General features: G+C 38.5%; 1 protein-coding gene across 5 annotated transcripts in view; it reads left to right on the top strand.

The window, feature by feature from the left end:
• The window catches only part of PRKG2 (protein kinase cGMP-dependent 2), a 29496-nt gene extending 6478 nt beyond the window's left edge, over positions 1–23018 (top strand). For 2 of the 5 annotated variants that reach the window (XM_050327354.1, XM_050327355.1), the window contains exons 3-19: positions 2925–3091; positions 4680–4793; positions 7624–7729; positions 8983–9046; positions 9987–10064; positions 11115–11209; positions 11992–12060; positions 13391–13489; positions 14747–14897; positions 16129–16265; positions 16427–16516; positions 16716–16857; positions 17655–17818; positions 18498–18620; positions 19530–19592; positions 20376–20442; positions 21295–23017. In XM_050327354.1, the coding sequence (XP_050183311.1) occupies positions 2925–3091; positions 4680–4793; positions 7624–7729; positions 8983–9046; positions 9987–10064; positions 11115–11209; positions 11992–12060; positions 13391–13489; positions 14747–14897; positions 16129–16265; positions 16427–16516; positions 16716–16857; positions 17655–17818; positions 18498–18620; positions 19530–19592; positions 20376–20442; positions 21295–21390 (1825 nt within the window). In that variant the 3' untranslated portion in view covers positions 21391–23017. Of the gene's footprint in view, positions 1–2924; positions 3092–4679; positions 4794–7623; positions 7730–8982; positions 9047–9986; positions 10065–11114; positions 11210–11991; positions 12061–13390; positions 13490–14746; positions 14898–14953; positions 15488–16128; positions 16266–16426; positions 16517–16715; positions 16858–17654; positions 17819–18497; positions 18621–19529; positions 19593–20375; positions 20443–21294 lie in introns of those variants that run through there. The other 3 variants (XM_050327356.1, XM_050327358.1, XM_050327357.1) reach the window with 3 other exon arrangements.
• The last annotated feature ends 213 nt before the right edge of the window (positions 23019–23231 follow it).

Genomic DNA, 23231 nt, shown 5'->3' with positions numbered 1-23231 from the left:
GGTATATTAAGAGAAAGCATTGCACAGCAAAACACATGTTGTACCCTTGCACCTGTGAGGTGAGGTGACATCTGTCTTTTGATGGGAATAAATTCCCAATCCTGTTCACAAAAAGGTATTCTTAGGCTTTCAGGTGCTATTTCTAGAGTTTGACTGGGAATCTGTTGAAAGAGGCAGGGGGAACATTTCTGTGAAAGCTAACAGCAGGTAGGGGAACAAAACTTGAAGAAGGATGCTATGGCAAAGCTCGCCCTGGGCAGTGAAGAAAAGTCCTACTAACGGTGGGACCAAGAGATCAGTACAAGAAGATTCTGTGGCTCTGTGCACCCCCTTTTTACCTTTTTAGTAGTTCTCATAAGGACAGCGACCGATGCAGGTACTGCACTACATGCCTTCTGTCTTCTCAGGACATCTAATTATTTCCAGCAGCCATTCTTAAAAGTGGAGCAGGTACAGGAGAAATGAAGGGAAAACTGTTAGTGTGTTGGATGCCCAGAAGTGAGCAAGCAACTGATTCGAGAGCCTGAGCTATAGTTACCATACTCATGAGTCCTTCATTCTGTGGCCAACTGCACTTCCTGGAAACAGCATAGTCTCCTATGTAGTTCTGGAAGATTTTTTTACGCATTTTAAGTATTTGGTAATATGGAATTACTGTATTTTATTGCAGCATTGTATGCATGATGCAGGCCAGGCTGAATTAAATTAGCAAGTTTGGTTTTAGCAGAAAACTAAGTTAGAGATTATGTTCCAATAACCCTGTTGCTTTCATCAGAAGCTAAGTTATGATCTCTGTTTCTAAACATAGTCCTTACCATAGCTAACTTGATTTTATTTTCTTGCTTCATCTCATTGCCTTTAGTTATTTTCAGTTATTATATGTAACATTTTAACTGTATTTACTTGCCCTATGGTTGTTCCTTCCTGGATTGTCCTCAGGAGATTTTCCCACATAACCTAGTTTTGATGATAGCCTTGCCTTGTTTTACGAATACAAGCAAGAGTAGGCCTTAAATGCCTCAGAAGCTATCAGGGTGCAGACTTTGTTCCACTTCCTTACACACATGTTAGGAATATGGGGACTTACAGGCAGAATTCATCTTTCATTTCAGCAGTAAAGGAAACCTAATCATAAAAGCTCTGTTAGTGCAGCAGTTGTTTGATTGTGTCCATTTCTGACATGGATTCAAAGCACTGCTTTATAGGAAGCCCTTGACCCAGGACATACACAAGTCAATGAGAACTCATAGATTGCCCAGTAGGTGTGTATAGCCTGCTTTGTCTCAGTTGGTTAGTTATTATTAGTGAATTCATCCACTGTTTATTTTCCCTTGTTTTCTTCTTCTTAAAGTCCAGTCACTGGACTCTTCCACCAGCAACTCAAATATAGACTGTTCTTGTTTTTACAACTCTCTCATACCTGTGTATTTATGAAGACAGGAAACGATGCAGAGGCTGTCTCTGGGAGCAACCAGAACAAGATTGCTCCACAGGAGTAAGTGGACCAGATTACTACAGCACAGACAATTCCCTCACTAATCAGGATGACATCCCCAAGGTCTGGGCAGGGTAGGCTGAGCAGGGTGGTGATAACAGGGTCCATCAGGAGTCCCCCAGAAGAAGCAATCAGATGCAAGCTCTGACCAAGAGAGAGAAAAAAAGTACTTACAGTATTGGGCCAATACCCATCCAGAAGACAAAACCAAAATCAATTGTTTCTATACCATAGCCCAGACAAGAACTGAATGCCCAGATCTGAGCTTTAAGAGAGTATGCATTCTGATGGGCAGAGGATGTGTGGTGGTCCCAAGGGAGGCTGAGCAGTGTAGGTAAGGCCTATTACTGCCCTCAGGGCTCTGACAGATCTGACTCTAGTCAGATGGGTACAGAGTTTCCCTTTTTCCAGTCACCTGGAACTTCACCTGACTGCCATGTCTTTTCAAATATCATGGAGAGTAGCTTGGCAACTTCCAATTATAGTCAAAAAATTCTGAGAAGCAGTAAAGGAAAGGGCCTGCTTTGGGAAGATTCTCCCACGTTTGGTCATTCTTAAGAAAATATTTGGCATCCCTCCTGACCAACCTAGACAGGATTTTTACTCAGATAGTAGCATTTATGCTGTTTGTTGTCCTCTGTGCAAAGGAAGTGAGCACAGTAGGGGTAGGAAGAGTTTCAGGGATGTGGATGGAAGGCAAAGAGTGGTGCAGGAAAGGTTCAGCACTAACCATCCACCTCCACACACACCTCTCCTACATCCTGGACTTTGTGAATTTTGGAACAATGTTCAAATCAGATTGCTTCGTAGCTATAAACAGGGAATGCCACAGGATCAATGTTTTTTACCCGTGCAAGGGAAGTACTTTGTAGTCATTTTTCAGCCACACCCGTCTACAATTGCTTCGTTTTACCCACTACCAGTGTCTTCTAACATTCTCCTAATAAAAAACAGCACCTGTTAATCATGTTTTTGCATACTTTAACTTACATGCATCTTTGCACAACTCAAAGAGAAACTCTTGATGAGGTTTTAGTTCAATCGGTGTTGACTTTCATATCATTGGTGCTGTGATTTTGCTGGATGTTAGAAAAAATTAGTTTAGAATCTTAGAAAAGCTGGCAATCCTATGCAGGCAGTGCTATGTGAAGACACACATTTCCCATTTCTTTCCTTCAGATAAGCAGGGCTACATACCTGAGTTATGCAATGGGGAAGGAATATCATAAGAAACAATGCAAAACTTTCTGGGAAGCCTGTCTTCCCACGAGGATTGTAAAATCCTGCAAGGATTGGAATATTTGTCAGTGGTACTGGTCGTGCAAGTATGAGAAATAAGGGGGAGCATCTTGAGAGGAATGAATGCTTGGTGAATAATATACCACAACCATGCTGGGTATTTTAAACTTCATTTTTTCTTTGCAACCAGTGAGAAGAAGCTTATCACAGATGCCCTAAACAGAAATCAGTTCTTGAAGAGACTGGAGCCTCACCAGACACGAGATATGGTGGAATGTATGTATGAAAGAACTTTTCAGCAAGGCAGCTACATCATCAGGCAGGGAGAACCCGGCAATCACATTTTTGTGCTCAAAGGTGAATATTGCTTGCTTGTATAACACACAAGTGCAAGAAACAGGAAAGTAGTTCGGAAGTTTTGGCAGAAAGCCACAGTGATGGTGTTTGTGCTCCTAAATAATTTATGCTGGCCCTGATGAGGGCAATGCAAGTTTTACCTGTGACTTTTATGAAACAAAGTGAGAAAAACAAAAAGCACCTTGGAAACTTGAATTTTGATTTAATGCTATTTCATGACCTCTTTCACTTCTAAAAAGCTAGAGGCAAGCAAATCCTTTTTGTTGTTTGTGCAGCCAAGCCCTTTTTCTCAAAAGAAAGAACAGGGATTATTTAAAATATAGAAAACTTCTCAGTGGTGAAACCACTTCTGAAATAAACTTGCTTTCAACATTCATAAGGGCTTATACTAGTTTTCTGCGTATGCAAAATTGAGAGATGAGGTCTGCATTTACTGCTCTCAAAGCTGCAAGGTCTTTTGGGATTTTTTTAAAGACCTGTTTGGATTTTTCTCGGGGAGGTGGGGGGAGGAAGAAAAAAAAGGGAAAAGTCGAACAAACAACAAGGCAAATAAAAATCTTTAGGATAAAAAAGGTTTCCTAAGATAATGCCAACAGGTCTGAAGTAATCTCTCTGCAGTCATCTGTGCTGACTACTGCTGTGCTTACACACAAATCTCAAATTGCAGATCAGTCGTAGCAGACCCCAAGTTTAACACCTGGAAGTTGCTCCTGAGAGCACTTGTCTCTTTCATCATCTCACCATTAAAAATTAATTTGCATATTTTGTCAATTTTGGACCACTAAAAGGCCCAGAGACTCATACGAATTGGAGTTCACACTGTAAGGAGTATGTTCTGTTGAGGCAGGAATATTTAATCCAGAAGCATCCTGCTATATGTTGGAAAAACATTTTCTGTCTTCTGGTTTCATAAAGATGGATTAGTTTGAAAAAAAGATGGTATCTGTGTTAGGATAACATAAATGGTGCTGGGAGAGGAAGAGGAGGTGGGATTTGTAATGAGATAGTCATATTCTTGCAAGACAAAATGTTAACATTTTGAAAAAAGATCAAATATTAGAAAGAAGATGTGCACCTGGAAATTTTTTCTGGGCCACAACCCATGAAGCAATTCAGACTTTGCTAGATTTGTAGTAAGGTTTAAGAACAATTTCTTGAGGAAAGATTTAATGTGATTTTAATTTTTAATTTTGCATTCTGCACACATATACACATACATGTGTATGAACAGACAAACCTCATGAGTAGTTTCTTCAGTGGACTGTGTTTTTTAAGACCTTGGGTTTGTCTGCACCACACTAGACTATCTGAACCATTACTGACTGGTTTGTTGTAGCCAAGATTTATCCCATTAGAATTTACAAAGGCCCTCCCTTTGAGAGCAAATTTGTAGATTAGCAGAACATTTACAAAAAACTAAATCTGTACGGGTTTGTGTTGTGTGTGTTTCAAAGCACTGTTTGCATCGTTGCTCCCATTCCTGTGTTCCAGGGAGTGGCAAAGTCAGAAATATATTGATTTGTTTTCCATTCACTCTGTGCAGTTGAGCACAGTTTTTAATACCTGTTATCCTGATGATTTTTGACAGAGGGCAGTCTGGAAGTCTTTCAGCAGAATAAGCTGCTATCCTCAATACCTGTGTGGACAGCATTTGGTGAACTAGCCATTTTATACAACTGCACACGGACAGCTTCTGTGAAAGGTATACCTAACAATAACAACATTGCTCAAAATGAAAACTATGTATTTTTGTGAGGTCCCTGTTATATCCAGATTCTTCTTGAAGTTTTTATTTCATAAATGTTTGCATGTCTTGCGTGTCTGCAGTAAGGTCATGTTTCCTTCCTTATGTTCTTTCTGCTTGGGAACTCTAATAGCACTATGCCATGAATATAGTTCCATATCTAGCATAACCCTTGATAAACAATTAGGCATCTCCAAAGTATGCTGGTTAGCCTGATCTGTACCATACTAACTACCAAGGAAGGACTGTGTTTTAATTTTGGATGCTTTAGTAGTGGTGATGATCTTTGGCTCTTATGTGCTTGTGTCAAATGCAAACCTGAGGCTAAATTACAGTGAATTTGAAAAGATATTAGAACCACGGTGTTTCTACTAGAGCAGATAAAGTCTAATTCAAGAGGAAATATAATACGTAGAAATTAGTTTCTTTTGTACTTCTTTTAGTTCTGTATTGTCATTATGTTACTGAATCTTGCCTAGATCCATTTGTAGCTGGTGTTTGCAACTGGCATTTGGGAGATTTGATTTTGACCTCAAATGTGCTGGTGGGAGAGGTGAAACTTCCAAATGAGTCATGCTGCTTATCTGAGGCAAATGCTTTTTGCATTTTGTGTTTGTGGACTGACCAGGGTGGAGTTGTTAAGTGTTGCTCTGATACAAATATCCCCCTTCCTGAGTATTCATCTGTTAAATAACCCTTGATTCCTTTTCTAACCTGCCATAATTTTTCTGTGACAAACAAGTAAATGACCAAATATGATTAAGTTCATAATTTTTCCTCTCCACCATTCCGTAAGTATTAATTGTGTTTGAAGACTAATTTCTGTTCTCATCTAAATTTGCGGAGACTTTGAACCACCAGTAAGTATGACAAGTTCATCTTGACTTAATAAGGGGCAAATGGAATAAAACAAGAAGTTATTTGCTTTAAAAGCTTTTGGTCTTTCTTCCTGCACCCAGTTTAGGCACTTGATCATTGCTGGCTGTGCAGATGGAAGTTATTACATGTAATCTGTTTTTGTTGCTGCCTGATAAACGGAGCAACATCAGTAATGTGATTACTTTTCTCTACTAGCATGCTGATCTACTTGAGCATATTCCCTGCTTTTCTTTTTTCCTGCTTTACAGTATTAGCATTAGAAAGTACTGTTTCTGCATAAGAAGATGTCAAGCTGCTTTAGACTTTTGTTAACATTAATTGGTTTTGAGGTAGGACGAGAATTGTCCAATTATGGACAAGAAAGGGTATTTGAATACTTGAAATCACTGCAGAAACCTACCCCTCCCCAATAGCTTTCCTGTGTTTCTTGTGGAGGAAGAGCAGTACAATGCCATAACTGAGCATGAATAGTAAATATACACCTGGAAACCCTTTCTTATGCTGGATCTAGTGACACCCTTCTCCTGCAGTCTTTGAGAAGTGACAAGTAAAGGACTTTATCCAAACAGCTTTTCAGTGGCTGCTGCTACTCAGCAGCATCTTCACGTGCAGTAGCTGTATTTGAAATTGGCAATGAGATTTACTCCTACGTTTCTGAATTTCTTTCTTTTTTTTAAGTTCGCCCTTGAGACTGCAGGCTTTTTTCTAGCCATATAACTGCTTTATTTAGCTAAGGTGCAAGAAACAGGAAATAATATTTCACAGTAGCCTGGATACTTGCCATATTTTCTTCATGGAACATAAACTGAAAGATGTCATTTAGTACAAAAACAAAACCAAAGCAATACCTTTGTTCTCCCATCCAACATCCAAAAATATCTTTTGAGCTATTTTGCTAAATGGCAGAGTATATGGCTATATCATGTGTACAACCACCAATGACTATGCATCATTTTAAAACTGGTATTTTTCTTCCCTGTAAAAATTATTTTATGTTTATGATAAATTGAGGAAGTAAATTGCTCTAAATTTTTCTGGAGCTTTCCTTTATCCCAGAGAAAACAGTTTTGTTCTTATTCATGACAGAAGGAAAATTGCTGTATATGGTGTAACATCCTTAAAAAGAAGAGATTAAATTAAACAGAATCACCTTCTTTTGCTTAAAAAAATTAAAGATGCAGTGTGTTCTGTTGTGTCAATGATTGCACACAGAGGCTGCTTAGTGGTTTGCATCTTTGATGCTGAATCTTGTGCATGCTTACTGTATTAATATTTTGATTGTCTTTTGAAAGGTAATCATTAATGTTTCAATTACCCTTTATTTCCTTATAAGATGGATACACTGGAGGAAAACTCTGTGAGGATCACAGGATTAAATGAAATGAAACATGTTTCTTGACTTCTGTTATTTCTATCTTATTGGACATGTCACAAACATTTGCAGTAATCTGAATTAGAGATGAACCCAAGACACAGAATTCAACATCATAGAGTTTGGAAAATTTCAGCCAAGTTTTTATTTCTTTCAAATCAGTTCCTTTGCAGATTGCAGCTTTTGAGTGCAATGACTGTCCATGATAAGAGTAGATCTTCACAAGTGTTCAGCCCTGTTTGTGCTTGTAGTAAATGGCTGGATTTTCAAGGTTACTCAGCCTATGGGGTTATGTGGAAAGTGCTCCATGGAGGAACCATTTGAAAATCTATGCCTTACTTTAGTGGGCATTGTTTAAGTGGGAGTTGAATTCTTTTAAAAGTCTGATTGCAGTAGGTGCTGGATATTTAAAAATTTGGCCTTGGGCCTTTTGAAAGAGCTCATCTGTCTTGTACCATGACCTCAAACTGTAATATCGTCCGTCAAATAATTTGAAAACATTGTTGACTTTGTTCTTGTTTTTTTGTTTTCTCAAAGCAATCACTAATGTTAAAACATGGGCATTGGACAGAGAAGTGTTTCAAAATATCATGAGAGTGACAGCACAAACGAGACAAGAGCAATACAGAAACTTCCTTAGAAGGTAAATATAATGAGTTCCTAATTCTGATACTGTTTTGGGCTACTTACTAAGGTGCACAACAATACTGTGTCTGTCTTGTAAACAGAGAGAAAAAAATGCTCTTCATGCAAATACAGCCTCAAAAGCCTGACTATTTACTTATTTCCTTTTTTTTTTTTAAGATTTATAAGAGAATTTTTCCCATTTTAATTGTTTTTCTCCTGCACATTATATTAGGAAACTTCAAGAGGTGCTTGAATGCTTTTAAGTAATAGAATAAATGTGTAGAAAAGTTACCTGTTTAGAAGTAAAACAATATAATGAATACATAGAGTTAAGTAAATCCTCCAACTAGTAATTGATTTGCTGCTGGAATAGATTAAGGAATTCCTTATGCCTTGGAGACTTGAATAGGAGATCTGCATGTCTCTCAGCTTATGAACTGATTCCAACATAAATTACCAGGAAATTTGCAGAGTAGAATAATTCTCTCTCCTGCAGGGAACACTGGACATTGTACCATGCTTCTCCTTAGGAAGATAGTGAAATTAGAGGTTCCAAACCATAATTAGCTAATTTCATATTTTGATTTTTTAAACGAAGAATGACCATTCTGTTATGCCTTCAAATCAAGATGTAAAGCCTACCCATGCATAGAATGTATTGTGTATTTTTACATCCATCTCTGACTTCTATACATACTTCTTTTCTGAGCCTGAGTAGCTAGAAAGTTCTATAATTTCCTAATTTTTACAAGTCTGAGTGATCAAGGTGGAAGGCTTTTTCATTCTTCCCAGCAAGTTCATTAAGTCATCACTGTAATTGGATTCTCTTTTAATAGTTGTCCAAGGAGTGCTGAAGTTTTTACCTTTGTCTGATTTTGAAGTCTCTGCAGAGCATTTGAAAATACATCCTTGGACTACTATAATGACTTGGTTTTGCAATTACTGGATTCTGTATGAATGAATTTTGAAATCCAATCCCTATGCCCATTAGAGTTTTTTCCCCTACTGAAATACAAAGTTGATTTACAAACAGACCAGTGTTTGCCACGTTTCTAAGTTGCAAGCTGTGCGAGTTTTGTTTCTCTAAAAAACAAGATAAGAATGCTTGAACCTTCCAAATTAAGGTTTAGTTGTATATTGTGTTCACCACCAGTTGAACTAGCTATAAAATATAATTGTACAGATTGTATAGAAAATGTCATGAAAAAAGTGTTAACGACAACTTTGGGTTTGGTTTTTTTGTTGTTCTGCATTTCTGTTTTCTGGAAGTGTGTCCCTGCTGAAAAACTTACCTGAAGATAAATTAACCAAGATCATGGACTGCCTGGAGGTGGTAAGATACTGTTAAGTTCTTCTAAGTAATGTTCAGTAAACTTTCAAAATAACAGAGAAGAATAAATCATTAAAAATAAAAACCAACCAAGCTTTCTGTAATACGAGAGTGGGTTTGTATTGATCAGAGTGGAATTCCAGGTTGGCAGCAAATAATAACTTAATATTGTGTCACTAAATATTATGTTTTTGGCAGTGAAGTAGTCAAGCAAGTAGATAAGAGATCTATAATCTAACCTTTATTAAGTTTAAGTACAAAGTTGAAGGAGGCAGATAGAGTGATGTGTGGCCATAGCACAAGGGGATGAGGAGATCATGGTGTTGATTATGTGAAATGGCAAATGGCCTTAGCACAGCAGAATCCTAAGCAGTGACTTTTTTTTTTTTCTTTTTCATGGGGTTCCTGGCAAGGAAGAACTTGTAGGAAACACTGAGATCACAAAGCTGGAAGTTAACACAGAAAAAATGCTTGATTGAAAGTTAAACAATCAGGTAATTCATTACCTGAATTGTCATGAATGGTAATGGTGGTCAGGGTTCCTTAGCAGACACAGAAAAATTGGTGCCTTGGTAGCTTGCAACAGATAACTGAGGCATTCCCACTGAGATGTCAAGCCCGAAATTACTTTTGGAAATGGGTTTTTGATTTAGAACTTTTTTAAGAGTTTTTGAGTTTTTTTCCTTTGTTTTCCCTTGCTTCATAAGGAGGACACAAGAGTTGTGGGTTTTTTAAACAGATAATGTGCTGCTGCATTAAGATTGGCCTCTCTCTTTCTGTAGTGGAATGGTTGCATATTATAGGATATAATGTATAAAGGAGGTAGGAAGTTAAACGTTAATGGAAGATGCACAGGTATTAAGAACTCTGCATAGTAATCAGAACTTTCAAAAAGGCTAACAGCTCATTAGAGAATATTTTCTCTCCCTTCCCTCCCCAACAGGAGTACTATAACAAGGGAGATTATGTTATTCGGGAAGGAGAAGAAGGGAACACCTTCTTCATAATAGCAAAAGGAAAGGTAAGATTTTATAAACCTAACTTATAAATTAAGTACATACATAAACCTACATAAAGTAGGTTATGTACACACACTTACAATTCAAAAGCTACTTTGAAGGGTGTGATCTTCAGTAAAATCTGTGCAGAGTGTTTTTAAGGATGCTGTATCACTGTATTGGGTATCCACAATACCATGATAGAAGCCTGGAGCAGCATTTCAGAGGTTCAGGGAGACTAATTTTCCATTCACAATGTACCCGTGTTATACTGTTCTAATTATAATGTAATTAAAGTGTGTCCTGAAGCCTCTTGACACTGCAGGAGAGATGTAAAGTCAATTTTTTTGTAAATGAACTTTGATCCTATGTCTTCTCCTTAGATGATTCAAAATCTGATGGTCAAAACATAGGTTTGTGAAATGTCTAAAAAGTAATGAAGTCTTAGGCTTAATGGAGAATGCCCTTCTAGGTGTCTCAGAATCTATTCCTGTCATTTGTTAGTCCCAGAGGAATAAGGCAGCAGCCTTTATTCATCAGCTGTTACAATGGCAGCTGACATGGGACTCTGAAGAAACAAATCAGAATTTTCATCAGTAAACTTCTAGGAGGATTTCCAAAATGTTTCTGTGTCTGGAGATATTCTGATTTGGTTTTTGCTAATGTGGACATAGCAGAATGTGTGGTGCTGTGGAAGCAGAGTTTCATGAGGGGGGAAATGCTAATTAGTTCCTCTGGAGGCTATTGGTTTAGCTGAGAAGACAAAAAGCTCATATCATCCCTGCCCATGGTGGGAACTGAAGTATTTTTCAGTTTTTCATTAAAATGTGACTTATTTTTGCTCTGTTTTAAAAGGTACGAGGAGAAAATATTTGGGGGTGGGCAATAATGAATATATTCCTTCTTCTCAGCAAAAATCAGAGATGTGTCAGGGTTTGGTTTAAATTTTTGAAAGGAAAGAGTAATTATATATATTTGTAACTCTTTCTGCAACATTACAGAGTTCAAGACATTTATGAAATACACAGAAAAGAAAGGAAACCTTACCAAATTTTTATTCCTGTACTTTCCAGGTGATAGTTACCCAAAGTACAGCAGATCACTCACAGCCTCAGCTGATTAAAAATCTACATAAAGGGGATTACTTTGGAGAAAAGGCTCTTATTAGGTTAGTTCATGTTGTCTGATTCATGATATGTAGTATTTCAATTGTCCTTATCACTATGTATTCGATTCTACAATTCATGACTCTTTGGAATATATGTTTTGATTGTAAAGTAGATTAAGGTAGTGACTGACTTTGCCTTAATGTTTTGGCTTTTTGCAGAGAGAACTTGAAACTATACACTGTCATCTACCTTTAGTTTTCCCTGTAGAAGTCAAATGCTGGCCTTCTCTGTGTTGTGGCTTATTGTTTATATTTCAGTAAAAGCTGTGATGAAAACTTGTACCAGCCTCTATATGACTTTAAAATGGATAAGCTCCATCATGACTGGACTGAGCTGTTGTTTCCATTGCCCATGATAGTAAGAAACAGAAGGAGTCACATAGTACATATTTATGTGGGTGATTGAGTAGGGAATCTCTTAGTTTCTGGAATGTTTTATATCCAAGGATCATTTCAGAAGTAAGTAGTAAATCCTGATATAGTGCTAATTACAGCTCACCCTAATTTCTTAGAAGGTTGCTAAAGGATGTCATGATCCAAACCCTATTGAAACCAGAAAAAATACTGTGCTGGATGATAATAATGACTAGTAAAATGCTACAATTTTGTATTTGGTTCAGCAATATTAGTTCAGATACAGGCTGCAAAGACCTTTGAGGAGTTTCACCTGTAGCAGCTGGGACCCTCCATGGGTACAGTGTGAGGTATAGTGTGAATCCTCGCTATTTTGAGGATTTTGATATATTTGATATGTTTCTGAAAAAGTACATTTCAATTCTTAGTGACGACGTCAGATCAGCAAACGTTATTGCAGATGAGTACAACGTGGAGTGCCTCGTTATAGACAGAGAGTAAGTACTCTGCAGTTCAATAAAAGACTTGTATCCTCTTTTAGTAGGTTAACATGTGACTTTCAGTAGGTTCATGTGACTTCACTATAGGCAAAATCACAATGTTTTCTGAAGGGAACACTGAATGAGTGTTTATGTTTTTGAAGTACTAAGAAAGAGAGGCTGACAGCAGATGCCTGCACACAGAAGCTTAAGAGTGGCTCAGAGTTATTCTTTTCTTTCTCCCTTTATAGTGGTGATGTTTATCTTGGTCTCCTGGGTCACCGATTCCTGAGGGCTGGTCTTGTCAGTGAAGACCAGTGCAGAGGTGTTCAGTAACTCTGCTCTCTCTGTGTCCTCTGTTACCAGGGTGCCCCCTCCATTTAGTAACAGGCCCACATTGTCCTTTGTTTTCCTTTTGTTACTGAAGTATTTGAAGAAGCCCTTCCTGTTGTCCTTGACATCCTTGGTCAGATTTAATTCTAGATGGGAATTGGCCTTCCTTGTCTCATCTTTACTCACTCTTACAACCTTTCTATATTCATTCCAAGGGACCTATCTCCTGGGTGCTTCCATGTCCTGTGTGTTTCCTGCTTATGCTTGAGTAATGACAGGAGTTCTTTATTTACCCAGACAGGTCTCTTGCCACCTTTGCCCAATTTCTTGCTCATTTCTTGAGCCTGGAGGAAGTAATCCTTGAATATCAACCAACTCTCTTGGACTCCTCTTTCCTGCAGGGCCTGTTTCTGTGGGATTTTTCCAAGAAAGTCCCAGAAAAAGCTAAAGTTGGCTCTCCTGAAACACTGGAATAGGCTTCCTAGCGAGGTGCGAGGTGCATTTAGACAATGCACTTAAATAATATACTTCATCTTGGTTCACCCTGAGATGGTCAGGCAGTTGGACTAGGTGGTTGTTGTAGGTACCTTCCAACAGAAATAGTCTATTCTAAGTCTTTTCTTCCCACAGTGCTGTTACTCACCTGTCAAGCAGGAGAGGTGATCTCAAATTGCTTTGGCACTGTGTACCAAAGGTTTGATCCATTGGGGCAGGACTGACTGCCTGGACTCATGCCAAGCTGGTTCCCAGTGTAGGAATGGTGGAACCACACTTAATAACCTCAGCATATGTGGGAGGCAAAGTACCAGCCTGCTCTAAATTATTTAAACATAGCATGAAATGACCTGAGGAAATCAGGCACTCTGTCCCCCTGCCCTCTGGCAAGAGTTTGGTATTTCAGCGGGTTCCTGCCTCTTCAAAGCTCTTAAAATCCTGTCAAAGTGATAATGTAAAACTTTGTCTGGATCATGACCTGAATGTTCAGCATTTTATAATGTTTCATTCCTGTTTTTAGGACCTTCAATCAAACTGTTGGAACTTACGAGGAGCTCCAAACTTACCTTGAAGGTTATGTGGCTGATCTGGCCCAGGCTGATGAAAAGCGACATGCGAAGTAAGTCAGATCATTTGGTAGGTACATCTTTAGTAGGTGATCATAAAAAAGAGTGATAGATACATAAATGAAATCATGCATGGTAGTTGATGGAGATGGACTCCTAGGAATGACAGCAGTCATTGCAGTAAAACAGTCTGTATATGCTTATGGAGTCCAAGAAAATTTTCCTGAAGCAAAAGTTACATAGAATCTCAGTATATTGACTTTGAAACAAGAATTCTCTCTATCCCAAGAAAACTGAGCACAGAACAGAAGTGATACTGTGCTCAAATAAATTTTGCATTCTCATGGGAAGTTCTTTGACTGGTAAAAACCCTACTCTGACTCCTGACTGAGTTAATGAAACTGTATTACCATGCAAAAGACTAATTGTCATTTCAAAAAGACATGAGCATACATAAAGAAGACAGTTTATTTTTAATGTTTCAGTTTAGCACTGATGATATTGATGTTTGCTTTTAGCTATGGGCCACATTTTTAGTTTATGTGCCTCTGATTTCAACCTGAGCACTACTGGAAATATTAGTAGAGTATGTTTTTCTTCTGTTTAGAAGTGCAGATGCATTCTTATTTCTGATCATTCTACTGGAACTGGTACACAGTCCTTCCAACATTGGTTCTCCAACTTGGAGCATCCAAAGGTTTGCAACTGACCACATTAAAGCAGTATTCTCATCATGAATCATCTCTTGATAAAAATACTGTTGATTGTACTCAGTGAACTTCAGCAGCATTTTGCTTCTAATTTACTTCCACAGGAAGTCCAGAAAGAAAGTTCTTCTGCACAAAATAAATCAAGATTCTTTTAGGAAACAAGAAGGCTTTCCTTTCCCTCTTCTCCTTTCCCTCTTCTCCTTCCCCTCTTCTCCTTTCCCTCTTCTCCTTCCCCTCTTCTCCTTTCCCTCTTCTCCTTTCCCTCTTCTCCTTCCCCTCTTCTCCTTCCCCTCTTTTCCTTCCCCTCTTTTCCTTCCCCTCTTCTCCTTCCCCTCTTCTCCTTCCCCCCTTCTCCTTCCCCTCTTCTCCTTCCCCTCTTCTCCTTCCCCTCTTCTCCTTCCCCTCTTCTCCTTCCCCTCTTCTCCTTCCCCTCTTCTCCTTCCCCTCTTCTCCTTCCCCTCTTCTCCTTCCCCTCTTCTCCTTCCCCTCTTCTCCTTCTCTTGTCCTCTTCCTTTCCTTTTCCATTTCTTTCCTCTATATAGAAGCATTAAATGTAATAGCAAGGAAGAGCACTAACCTATGTTAATTTTCTTAATGCAGAGGAAGATCCTTCTGTGGACAGCTGTCTAAAGAGGTGTCTTTGGAGATGATAGAACTGAAGGAGAAAGTAGCCCAGTTCCCTCCTTCCCCATTCAAGAACTTAGAAGTTGTCACAACTCTGGGTGTTGGTGGGTTCGGAAGGGTTGAGCTTGTAAGACATTGTTTTAAACATATTCAAATAGTTTTCTGCCTTAGATGATTGATTTAGCCACTGAATAATGTGAAGGATTTTAATAGTCTACATGCTTGTGCCTCTCAGGCAGCATAACTGTATAAAGCAATGCATAGTTAAAAAATATTTCAGGACTTGGACGTGCAAAGAAGCAAATCCATCTCCTGCTGTTAAAAGTATCTTCCTGGTCACTAGACACAGTCATCAGTTTGTGCATGTGGAGTTTTTAGATGTGCCTACCTGCATTGTGTTCCCTGAATTGCAGGCCTTTTGCCAAGACTCTGTGTGCACCTGAAATAATCTCCACAGCATCACATAGTCTGTTGTTAGAATTGCTTCAGGATGCCCCGCAACAGCAATAACTGATGTGATCTATCTCTGAGCTGTGTTGACTGTGAAATTTCCAACAAGTTTTAATGGCTCTTTTGAGTCATATTCAATAGCATGAACAGCTGTGTTTCTGGGATACCAAGAGCTTCATGAGCCTAAAGTCTTAAATTCCGCTCTTCCCTGGCTGAGTACCAAACATCTGAGAAAAACCTGAGAGCATTTTGTGCAGGCTGCTGAAGGTAATGGTAAATTAAAGGAGACTTTGTGGTTTTAGTGAAGTCAATAATCCTTTGCAGTAGTTAAACAATCAATTGTTTTATTCTGATTCATGTTTCACCAAAAAAAGAAAAAAAGAAACCACAGAACTTTCACACTGGAAATTCTACAGCATCACCTGAATAATAAGCTAAAAATTGAATTCTCATCCAGCTGTAGAACACAGATAACTGCTTCCTTGGTTTCTGAGAAGACCTGTTTTAGCTTCCATCTTTTTATTGCATATTGGATAATATTTCAGAATATTGTAAATATTCTTCCTAAACTCCTCTGCTTTTTGTTCTTTTGTATTATGCTGGTGGTTAAATATCTTAAATTGAAATTAGGACCCACTGTGGTATAAACTCATTGTAATATGTAGTACCTATCCAGACTGCTGCTATTTCACTTTGCAAGTGGGGACTGGGAAACTAAAAAGATCTGATGCTTGACTTAAAATAATCCATAACAGTTCTGCAAGATACCTGGAATTTGTCCCTCATTACAACCAGCAGTTTTGGTCCTGTGCTGTGTTTGAAAAGATGGATATCAGTATACCTATTGAGAACTGATTGGTAAAATATCCTTTCTTTGCCTCATATATATTCATCATTTTTATTCACAGGTTAAAGTGAAAAATGAGAATGTGGCTTTTGCTATGAAGTGTATAAAGAAGAAACACGTAGTGGACACCAAACAACAAGAGCATATCTATTCTGAAAAGAAAATCCTCGAGCAGATATGTTCTCCATTCATTGTAAAGTAAGTTGACCATAAGGTTTCCTTGAATGTTGACCTCCAGTTGACCCACTGAACAGCATTATTAGGAATGAGGTTTGGCATATATGAGTTCTGGGGAAAAGACACTGCAAGTCTTGCATTTTATTTTGCTTTTCCTAAATTGCTGCCATTTGTCTCCACAGACTATATCGCACGTTCAAGGATAATAAGTATGTATACATGCTCCTGGAGGCTTGCCTTGGAGGGGAATTGTGGAGCTTGCTGAGAGACAGGTAACAACAAAGTGTAACCTTGCCCTTTAAAATCACCAGTCAGCGGCACATGTCTACTGAGTATGTTCTCTATTCAAGGGCTGTCCAGTGAAAAGATGTTTGTTTCAGTTTGGTTCATATTTTGTATGTTATCTGGGTAATAAGTGAGGCATTTTTAGAACTTATCTGTCTGTAAGGCTATTGATTGCGTTTGTTCCAGAGGCAGCTTTGATGAATTCACCACCAAGTTCTGTGTTGGGTGTGTGACAGAGGCTTTTGACTATCTACATCACATAGGAATAATCTACAGAGACCTGAAGCCAGAAAACTTAATTTTGGACGCTGAAGGATATATAAAACTGGTAAGATGCAATCCACTGTAATGCTATCCTTTTGTCTCCTGTTTCTTTGTGAGAGGAATATAAATAGACAGCATGTAATTATAGAACCAGGATCCCAGAGTCCAATAACTCTTGTGCTTCAGTAGAATAGAGGGCAGGCTTCTTGTTGCACAATGAGAAACAAAGGCATTGTACGCGACAGACAAACTGGGGATTTGCAGTCTCTGAGAGCTCTTGCCACAGCATAAATAGCAAAAAAAAAAAAAAAAAAAAAAGAAATTCTCCCAGCAGCTAGTTTTAATGTAAAGACAGGACCTACATTTCCTGGATGCAGAATTACCTTCCTGTCCAGCCTCAAGCAATCTTAGGTTCTACATTCATTCATTTAATCTACAATCAGAGGTTCCCTCTCTTTGTAGAGAGGGAACACAATAAAGAACTACCATACTTGACTGTGACTGTAAAAAGAGTAACAAGAATACCCCTCAAAGAACTTGAAATATCCTGTCTGAGGACAATGAGCAACCCAGTGTGTTCCAGGGGCGGTAAATCTCATGTCCTCAAGGAAATCATGGGTTGTTGTCTTCAAAAGGAAAATAAGTCAGAAAATTACTTGTGATAATAAATGGATCTGTTTTATAACATTCAATAATCCAGTGGAATTACTTCTCTCTCCTTCACAGCTACACTGTGTAGTTGTTTTAGATCTAAACTAGCAACTCTGAGATCTTTGCAGGAGGGGAGGAAGCAATTAAGACTTTAAGGGTTCCCAGCGTGAAACACCTCTGCATTATGCGGCATATGTTGATTTTGATCAGGTTGATTTTGGATTTGCAAAGAAGATTGGATCAGGGCAGAAAACCTGGACGTTTTGTGGAACCCCTGAGTATGTTGCTCCTGAAGTCATTCTGAGTAAAGGCCATGACTTCAGTGTGGATTTTTGGTCCCTTGGGATTCTTGTGTATGAACTCCTTACTGGCAGGTAAGTGCCTCCTATTCCAAGTTCTTACCTTTTTTGTTTGTTTCTAGAGACTTTTTAAAGTTACTTTTAAAATAAACAGGTTTTGTTGGAGACTTGCAAAATGATACTTGGTTTTGCCTCTTACGCATGTCTTACCTTCCATCATTCAGCAATGCCACGGACAAAGTGTGGTACATACACTCAATTCTGGCTTACCTATCCAAGGAAAGGGCCAGGCACAGCCTATAATTAGCTGGTGTAGAGCTGCTTTAACTGATGACGATGATAATGATGTTTCCTGTGAGGAACAACTGAAGAAAGACTGTTGTTTTCCTCCTTAGAGAGTGAAAGGGTACAGTGGGGTGGGTGAACTGTAAGCAGGGCTCATTCTTTTCCTTCATACACATTCCCATGACAATTCTTTGTGAATGCTCAGTGGTAATACAACATGGAAGCTTCTCTGAGTCAGAGGCAGAGCTGGCTTAGAGGGGCACATATGGTCATGCATTTTCCCTGGTACCTACAGGAAGCTTCTCATTCTCAAACCTTTCTAATATCTTAAACAGGCTGAAAGGGTAAGTGCTGCAAAACTGGAAAGGTGTGCTTTTTTTCCATATTCTCAAATATTTGGTTTGATAAGTAATGGCCACATCTGCTCTTGTCAGACGTTCCATTTATCAGTATGACTTTCTTTTCCTAGTCCACCATTCTCTGGGGCTGATCAAATGATGACATATAATTTGATTCTCAAAGGCATTGAAAAGCTGGATTTTCCTAAAACAATAACAAGGCGGCCTGAGGATTTGATCCGCAGACTCTGCAGGTAGGAGGGGCAGTTTGTGGCAAAGCCTGGGTGTGGGTAGATTGAACTCTTTTAGAATTCAAACTAGAGTGTTGCATTCCTGACAACTTGATTTAGAATTGTTATGCATAGGATGGGCCATTCTGATTATATTCAGTACGCATTGCATGCCTCTGAATATGTATCACACCTCTCAGTCTGCAGAGGCAGCATCTACAAATGTTGGCTCTGGGCTCTCTCTGTAGCTGTGACTTTTTTCTGAAACACATCTTAGGGAAAACTTACAAAGCGTGGGCTGAGGAAAGAGCTAAGGGATTTGATTTTGCTGTCAAGCACATTGGTTAAAAAAAAAATACTTCCAAACTTACTTACTTTCTACAGAAAACATGGGGCACTAAAGACTGACTTAAGCCCATTTGAAAATGCAAGAGGCAGTATTTCAAAAGGGCCAGCATAACCCAGAAGCATTAGTGCACAGTGGCATGCATAGCTAGTGACACTGCTGATTTTGAACTCCCAGTTCCTGTGGGATTTCATCCATGGCACTTGGAACAGTGTACAACATGCTTGTCTATCAGCATTTGAAAGGAACTTTGTAAAATTTGTTTTGGCTCCTTTTGTAACTCATAACCAGGCCTGCTGGTCAAGCGAAAAAAAGGATGTGCAACCAAAATTCATCCAGTTGATTTCACTCTGCTGCTTCTCACAGCCCAGTGACACTGTTTTGGCTCCCTAGAAGATTTCTCCATCCTTAAAAGAGAGGAGCAGTGAGCAACACCTCATTATGTCTCTTTAAGAGGCCACATGTTTTATGCAAGCTCCATCCCTGTGTATCTGTTAAAAGCAAACAGTTAGGACCTATAAATACTGTTTAAATAAATAGGAATATTTTGTAAATTCTTATCCTTTTTTTTTTCTCTTTCTTTTAAGGCAAAACCCTACAGAAAGATTAGGCAATTTGAGGAATGGAATTAATGACATCAAGAAGCACAGGTAAACAAAAGAATCTACCAAGAAGGAAATTTGGGGTTTAATTTGAAATATTTTTAATATTTTAGAACCCAATCTGGTAAACCCATAAAGAGAGATTTCTGTTGCTATTGAGTACATGTGCAGCTCCACCAAGTGACGATATAAGCATAAATCCTCAACATGTTTATCTAGAAATGTCTTATTGTTTACTGGTTTTGTTGCAGGTTGTTGATGTAGGAGTTTAATTTAGTTCTTAGGGAAATTGACGCCAGTTCAGATCTCCTGACCCTTAAACAGTTGCTTTTTAAGAATGAGTAGTTAAGAGCTCCAAAGCAATATTAGGTTTTTGTCCTCTTGCTAATGAAGAAAGTCCTCTGTAGATCAAACATTTTCTGCTTTCTCTTTTTGTCTGAGTTGTTTCTAAACCATGTACTTTGTGCATGTTCTTTGACTTTTCTGCTTCTCTCCCTCTTCTCATGCTGTAAAGAGGGATGAATTCCAAGGGGACACATAAGTCTTTGCATGGCTGTACTTGTGCATGTATTAACCTGCCTGTCACTGCATCTCCTCTGTACAGAAGTGCCAATGTTTCTGGTGGTCCTGAAGCTCCCCCTACCTTGTATGGCAATGACAGTGCTTGAGTTTCCTCTTTCTAATAACTGTGCTGTTACATGGGCAGGAGCTGTCATAAAAAAAATTTCTTATAGCCCTCATTCACATGTTTTTCAGCTGTTCATAGCATAATGACAGAAAACAAACCTCTTTTGGTCTCTCCCTGTCTGTCTTTCATTTCTTTTTAATCAGGTGGTTGAGTGGATTTAACTGGGATAGTCTGAAAGTGAGGAAATTAATGTCACCTTTAAAAAGAGAGGTACTGGCTTTGGCTTTCAATATCATAATGCTTTACTAATATAGCTTGGCTTCAAAGAACAACTGATGGCAATAGCAAAATTTCCCGCAGATGCATTGGAATTATTGTAGTTTGATGTTTTTAGTGAAAATTGCATGAAAGAAAGAGAGACAGCAAGCAATACATAAATTCATATAAATAATGGAAATATTATTCTACCTGTGTACTTTGCGTTAAATTTTCACCGTTGTTAGAATAAATGGTGTTTGGTCAGAAACTAATACTGAAAAAACATATTTTCCTTGGTAATGGGCACATTATTAAGATGCATCGTTCATATTACTGTGCAGAGTACAAATTCCTGCATTCTCTTACTATTGAGTTACAACGCGCCCTTGAGTAAGCTCCCTGTATTAAATGGCCCATTTTTCTTTGCCCTAAAATGAAAAAAGATTGAGAGTAAAGAATTTGACCTCATTTTCAAACAAACAAAAAAAAATTCAGAGGTCTGCTTTGAGTAGCTACTATATGAATGTAGATTTGATTTTAAAGAAAAGTGAATCAAAATTGTGTGCAGTGTGGCCCAGCTTTCTTACTGGCTTTACAGGGCTTTTGGTGAAATCTTGGAGTTGATAATATTTGGGAAGTACTTTTGTATAGGAAGGCTACTGCTATTGCTCTGTTGTACAATCTAATTACTGGAAGTTTATCTTTTAAAGAATGAGGAATTGCCTCCATTGAAACAAGTCACCTGTATCATACCAGCCTTTCATCTCCACAGTGGTAGCAATAAAAATTATGCATAATCAGTGATGAGCATTTTCAAAAGTTACTTTCTGAAACAACCATTTGTTTGTGTTCTTAATGTCCTAGTTGTCTGGGCCAACGGATTACAGCTACTTTGACAGCTATCCACCTGAAGAGGGAACCCCTCCAGATGAACTTTCGGGCTGGGACAAGGATTTCTGATAATTGTTTCTTCTGGGACACTTATAGAGACTCATAGGCTTCAATTCTAATCCTACTGTCTTGTTTCTTACTACAAACTACAGTTCTTCTTGAAGAATAGAAGACCATAAAGCAACCAGAGCTTGTTTGGATGATGCACCAAAATCCGTGTCCATCTCTTTATAACAAGGGCATGCATTCAGTCAACAGATGTTGCCTGAATGTGTTTTGATACAGTGCCTCTACGAATATTTTCAGATACTATGGGTTGGATTTATGGTTTTGCCATAAGAAATGTCAGTAGCTAATATTTTGATATTAACAAGGTTACCATATGTCTTTATTCTGGATGGAGAGGATTGGAAGCCAATAACTGTGTGGCATTTATCAGCTGACAACTATAGGCACTTATTTTTCATTTTATCTAAAGTCTGCTGTGTTTCACTTTTTCCCAATAATGTCCAGTATTGTATTAATCCAGAAATATGTATAAAAGAGACTGTTACTGAAAGGTTGATTTGATCTGATGCTGCAACTAAAAGAGTATCACTGTGGAAGCTGCCTCTCTGTCGGTTGAGTTTTGCAACAGGTTGAATATATGACACAGGTCAAATGAAAGCCCAGTAGGAAGCAAGGTATACATAATACACATAATAGAAGTTGCCTAGAGAAACAGGCTATGGTTATATTTCCCTCACTGCTTCTGTTTCTTAAAATGTCTGCTTTCATGTAGTGAGAAGATAAAATAGATGGACAAAAACGTTTACCCTGCAGGGGAAAAAAATGCAGTTGGATGTTGTGCATTCATGGTTTATATAGAAAAATTCTGTTGCTCTGTAGTTAAGAACTACAACTGCTGTTGAAACAGGATTGTTCCTGGTTGTCCTACTGGGCTTAGGAGATTGATGCACCCTGTTAGGATTTGTTTCAGCTCCCACAGAGATGAAGTCCAATCTGAATTTCAATACTGAAGCTCCCACAGCGCGCTGCATTTCACGTACTGGGTGGAAAACCTCCCAGGAAACTTGTACTGTGTGCTCAGGGTTTAGTTACTGCTGGATAGTCTTCCTAGCTGCTGCTGGTCATGACTTTTCCACCGGGTGAGGGGGGGACTGCCACAGGGGCAGTTCCGTGGTTTGTTACACAGTTATAATTATTTTTTACTGCTGAGTGGCCATTGCTTTGACAGCAAATCAATTTAAATATTTTGTATAACCTTCAGCCTGAATAAGGCAGTAGAACATTTTCCATTTAATGTAATGAAGGTTGGATTGAGCCCTTGAAAGAAGAGACTACATGTTTGGCTGGTTTTGTTTCCCTGCTTGGTTGCGAATTATTACGGAAACTTTCAGCCACCAAAGCCTTTGCAAAATGGTGGTGAGCACACACAGTCAGAGAGGATGGAGCAGAGGCTATAAGCTGAGACTGTAGATGCTTGCAACTAGCTCTGTTTAGCAATACCAAAGACCAGATTTTCTTTTCAGGATATAGACAAGCACTAAAAGTTAGGTATTTATGTTTCTCTGTGCATTTTTCTTTTTCCCATAAGTATTTTTTATTACAGTCAAAATAATATTGTGCCAAGTTTTATAAAAAGCTTTTGAATGTATTTTTCCACTGTACTTACAGGTAGTTTCCTTATTTTTTTAAGTGAAGAAGTAGCAGTATGATAAGTTTAGTGCAGTTAGCATTAAGTCTGTGCAGCTGTAGGATATATTTTCTTTAAAAAGTTTAACTTATCTTGCACAAAAATAAATTTTGTGCAAGATAAAGTAAACTTACAGTGCAGCGGGCAGGACATTAATATTTTAGAAGTGCACTCCATACAGCAGTCCAGATTCATAGCACTGATTTATACTTCT

Source organism: Myiozetetes cayanensis, unplaced genomic scaffold (assembly GCF_022539395.1).
Source record: "Myiozetetes cayanensis isolate MyiCay16 unplaced genomic scaffold, myiCay2020 scf33, whole genome shotgun sequence".
Lineage (NCBI taxonomy): Eukaryota > Metazoa > Chordata > Aves > Passeriformes > Tyrannidae > Myiozetetes > Myiozetetes cayanensis.
This window is presented reverse-complemented; position numbering and strand designations above follow the sequence as displayed.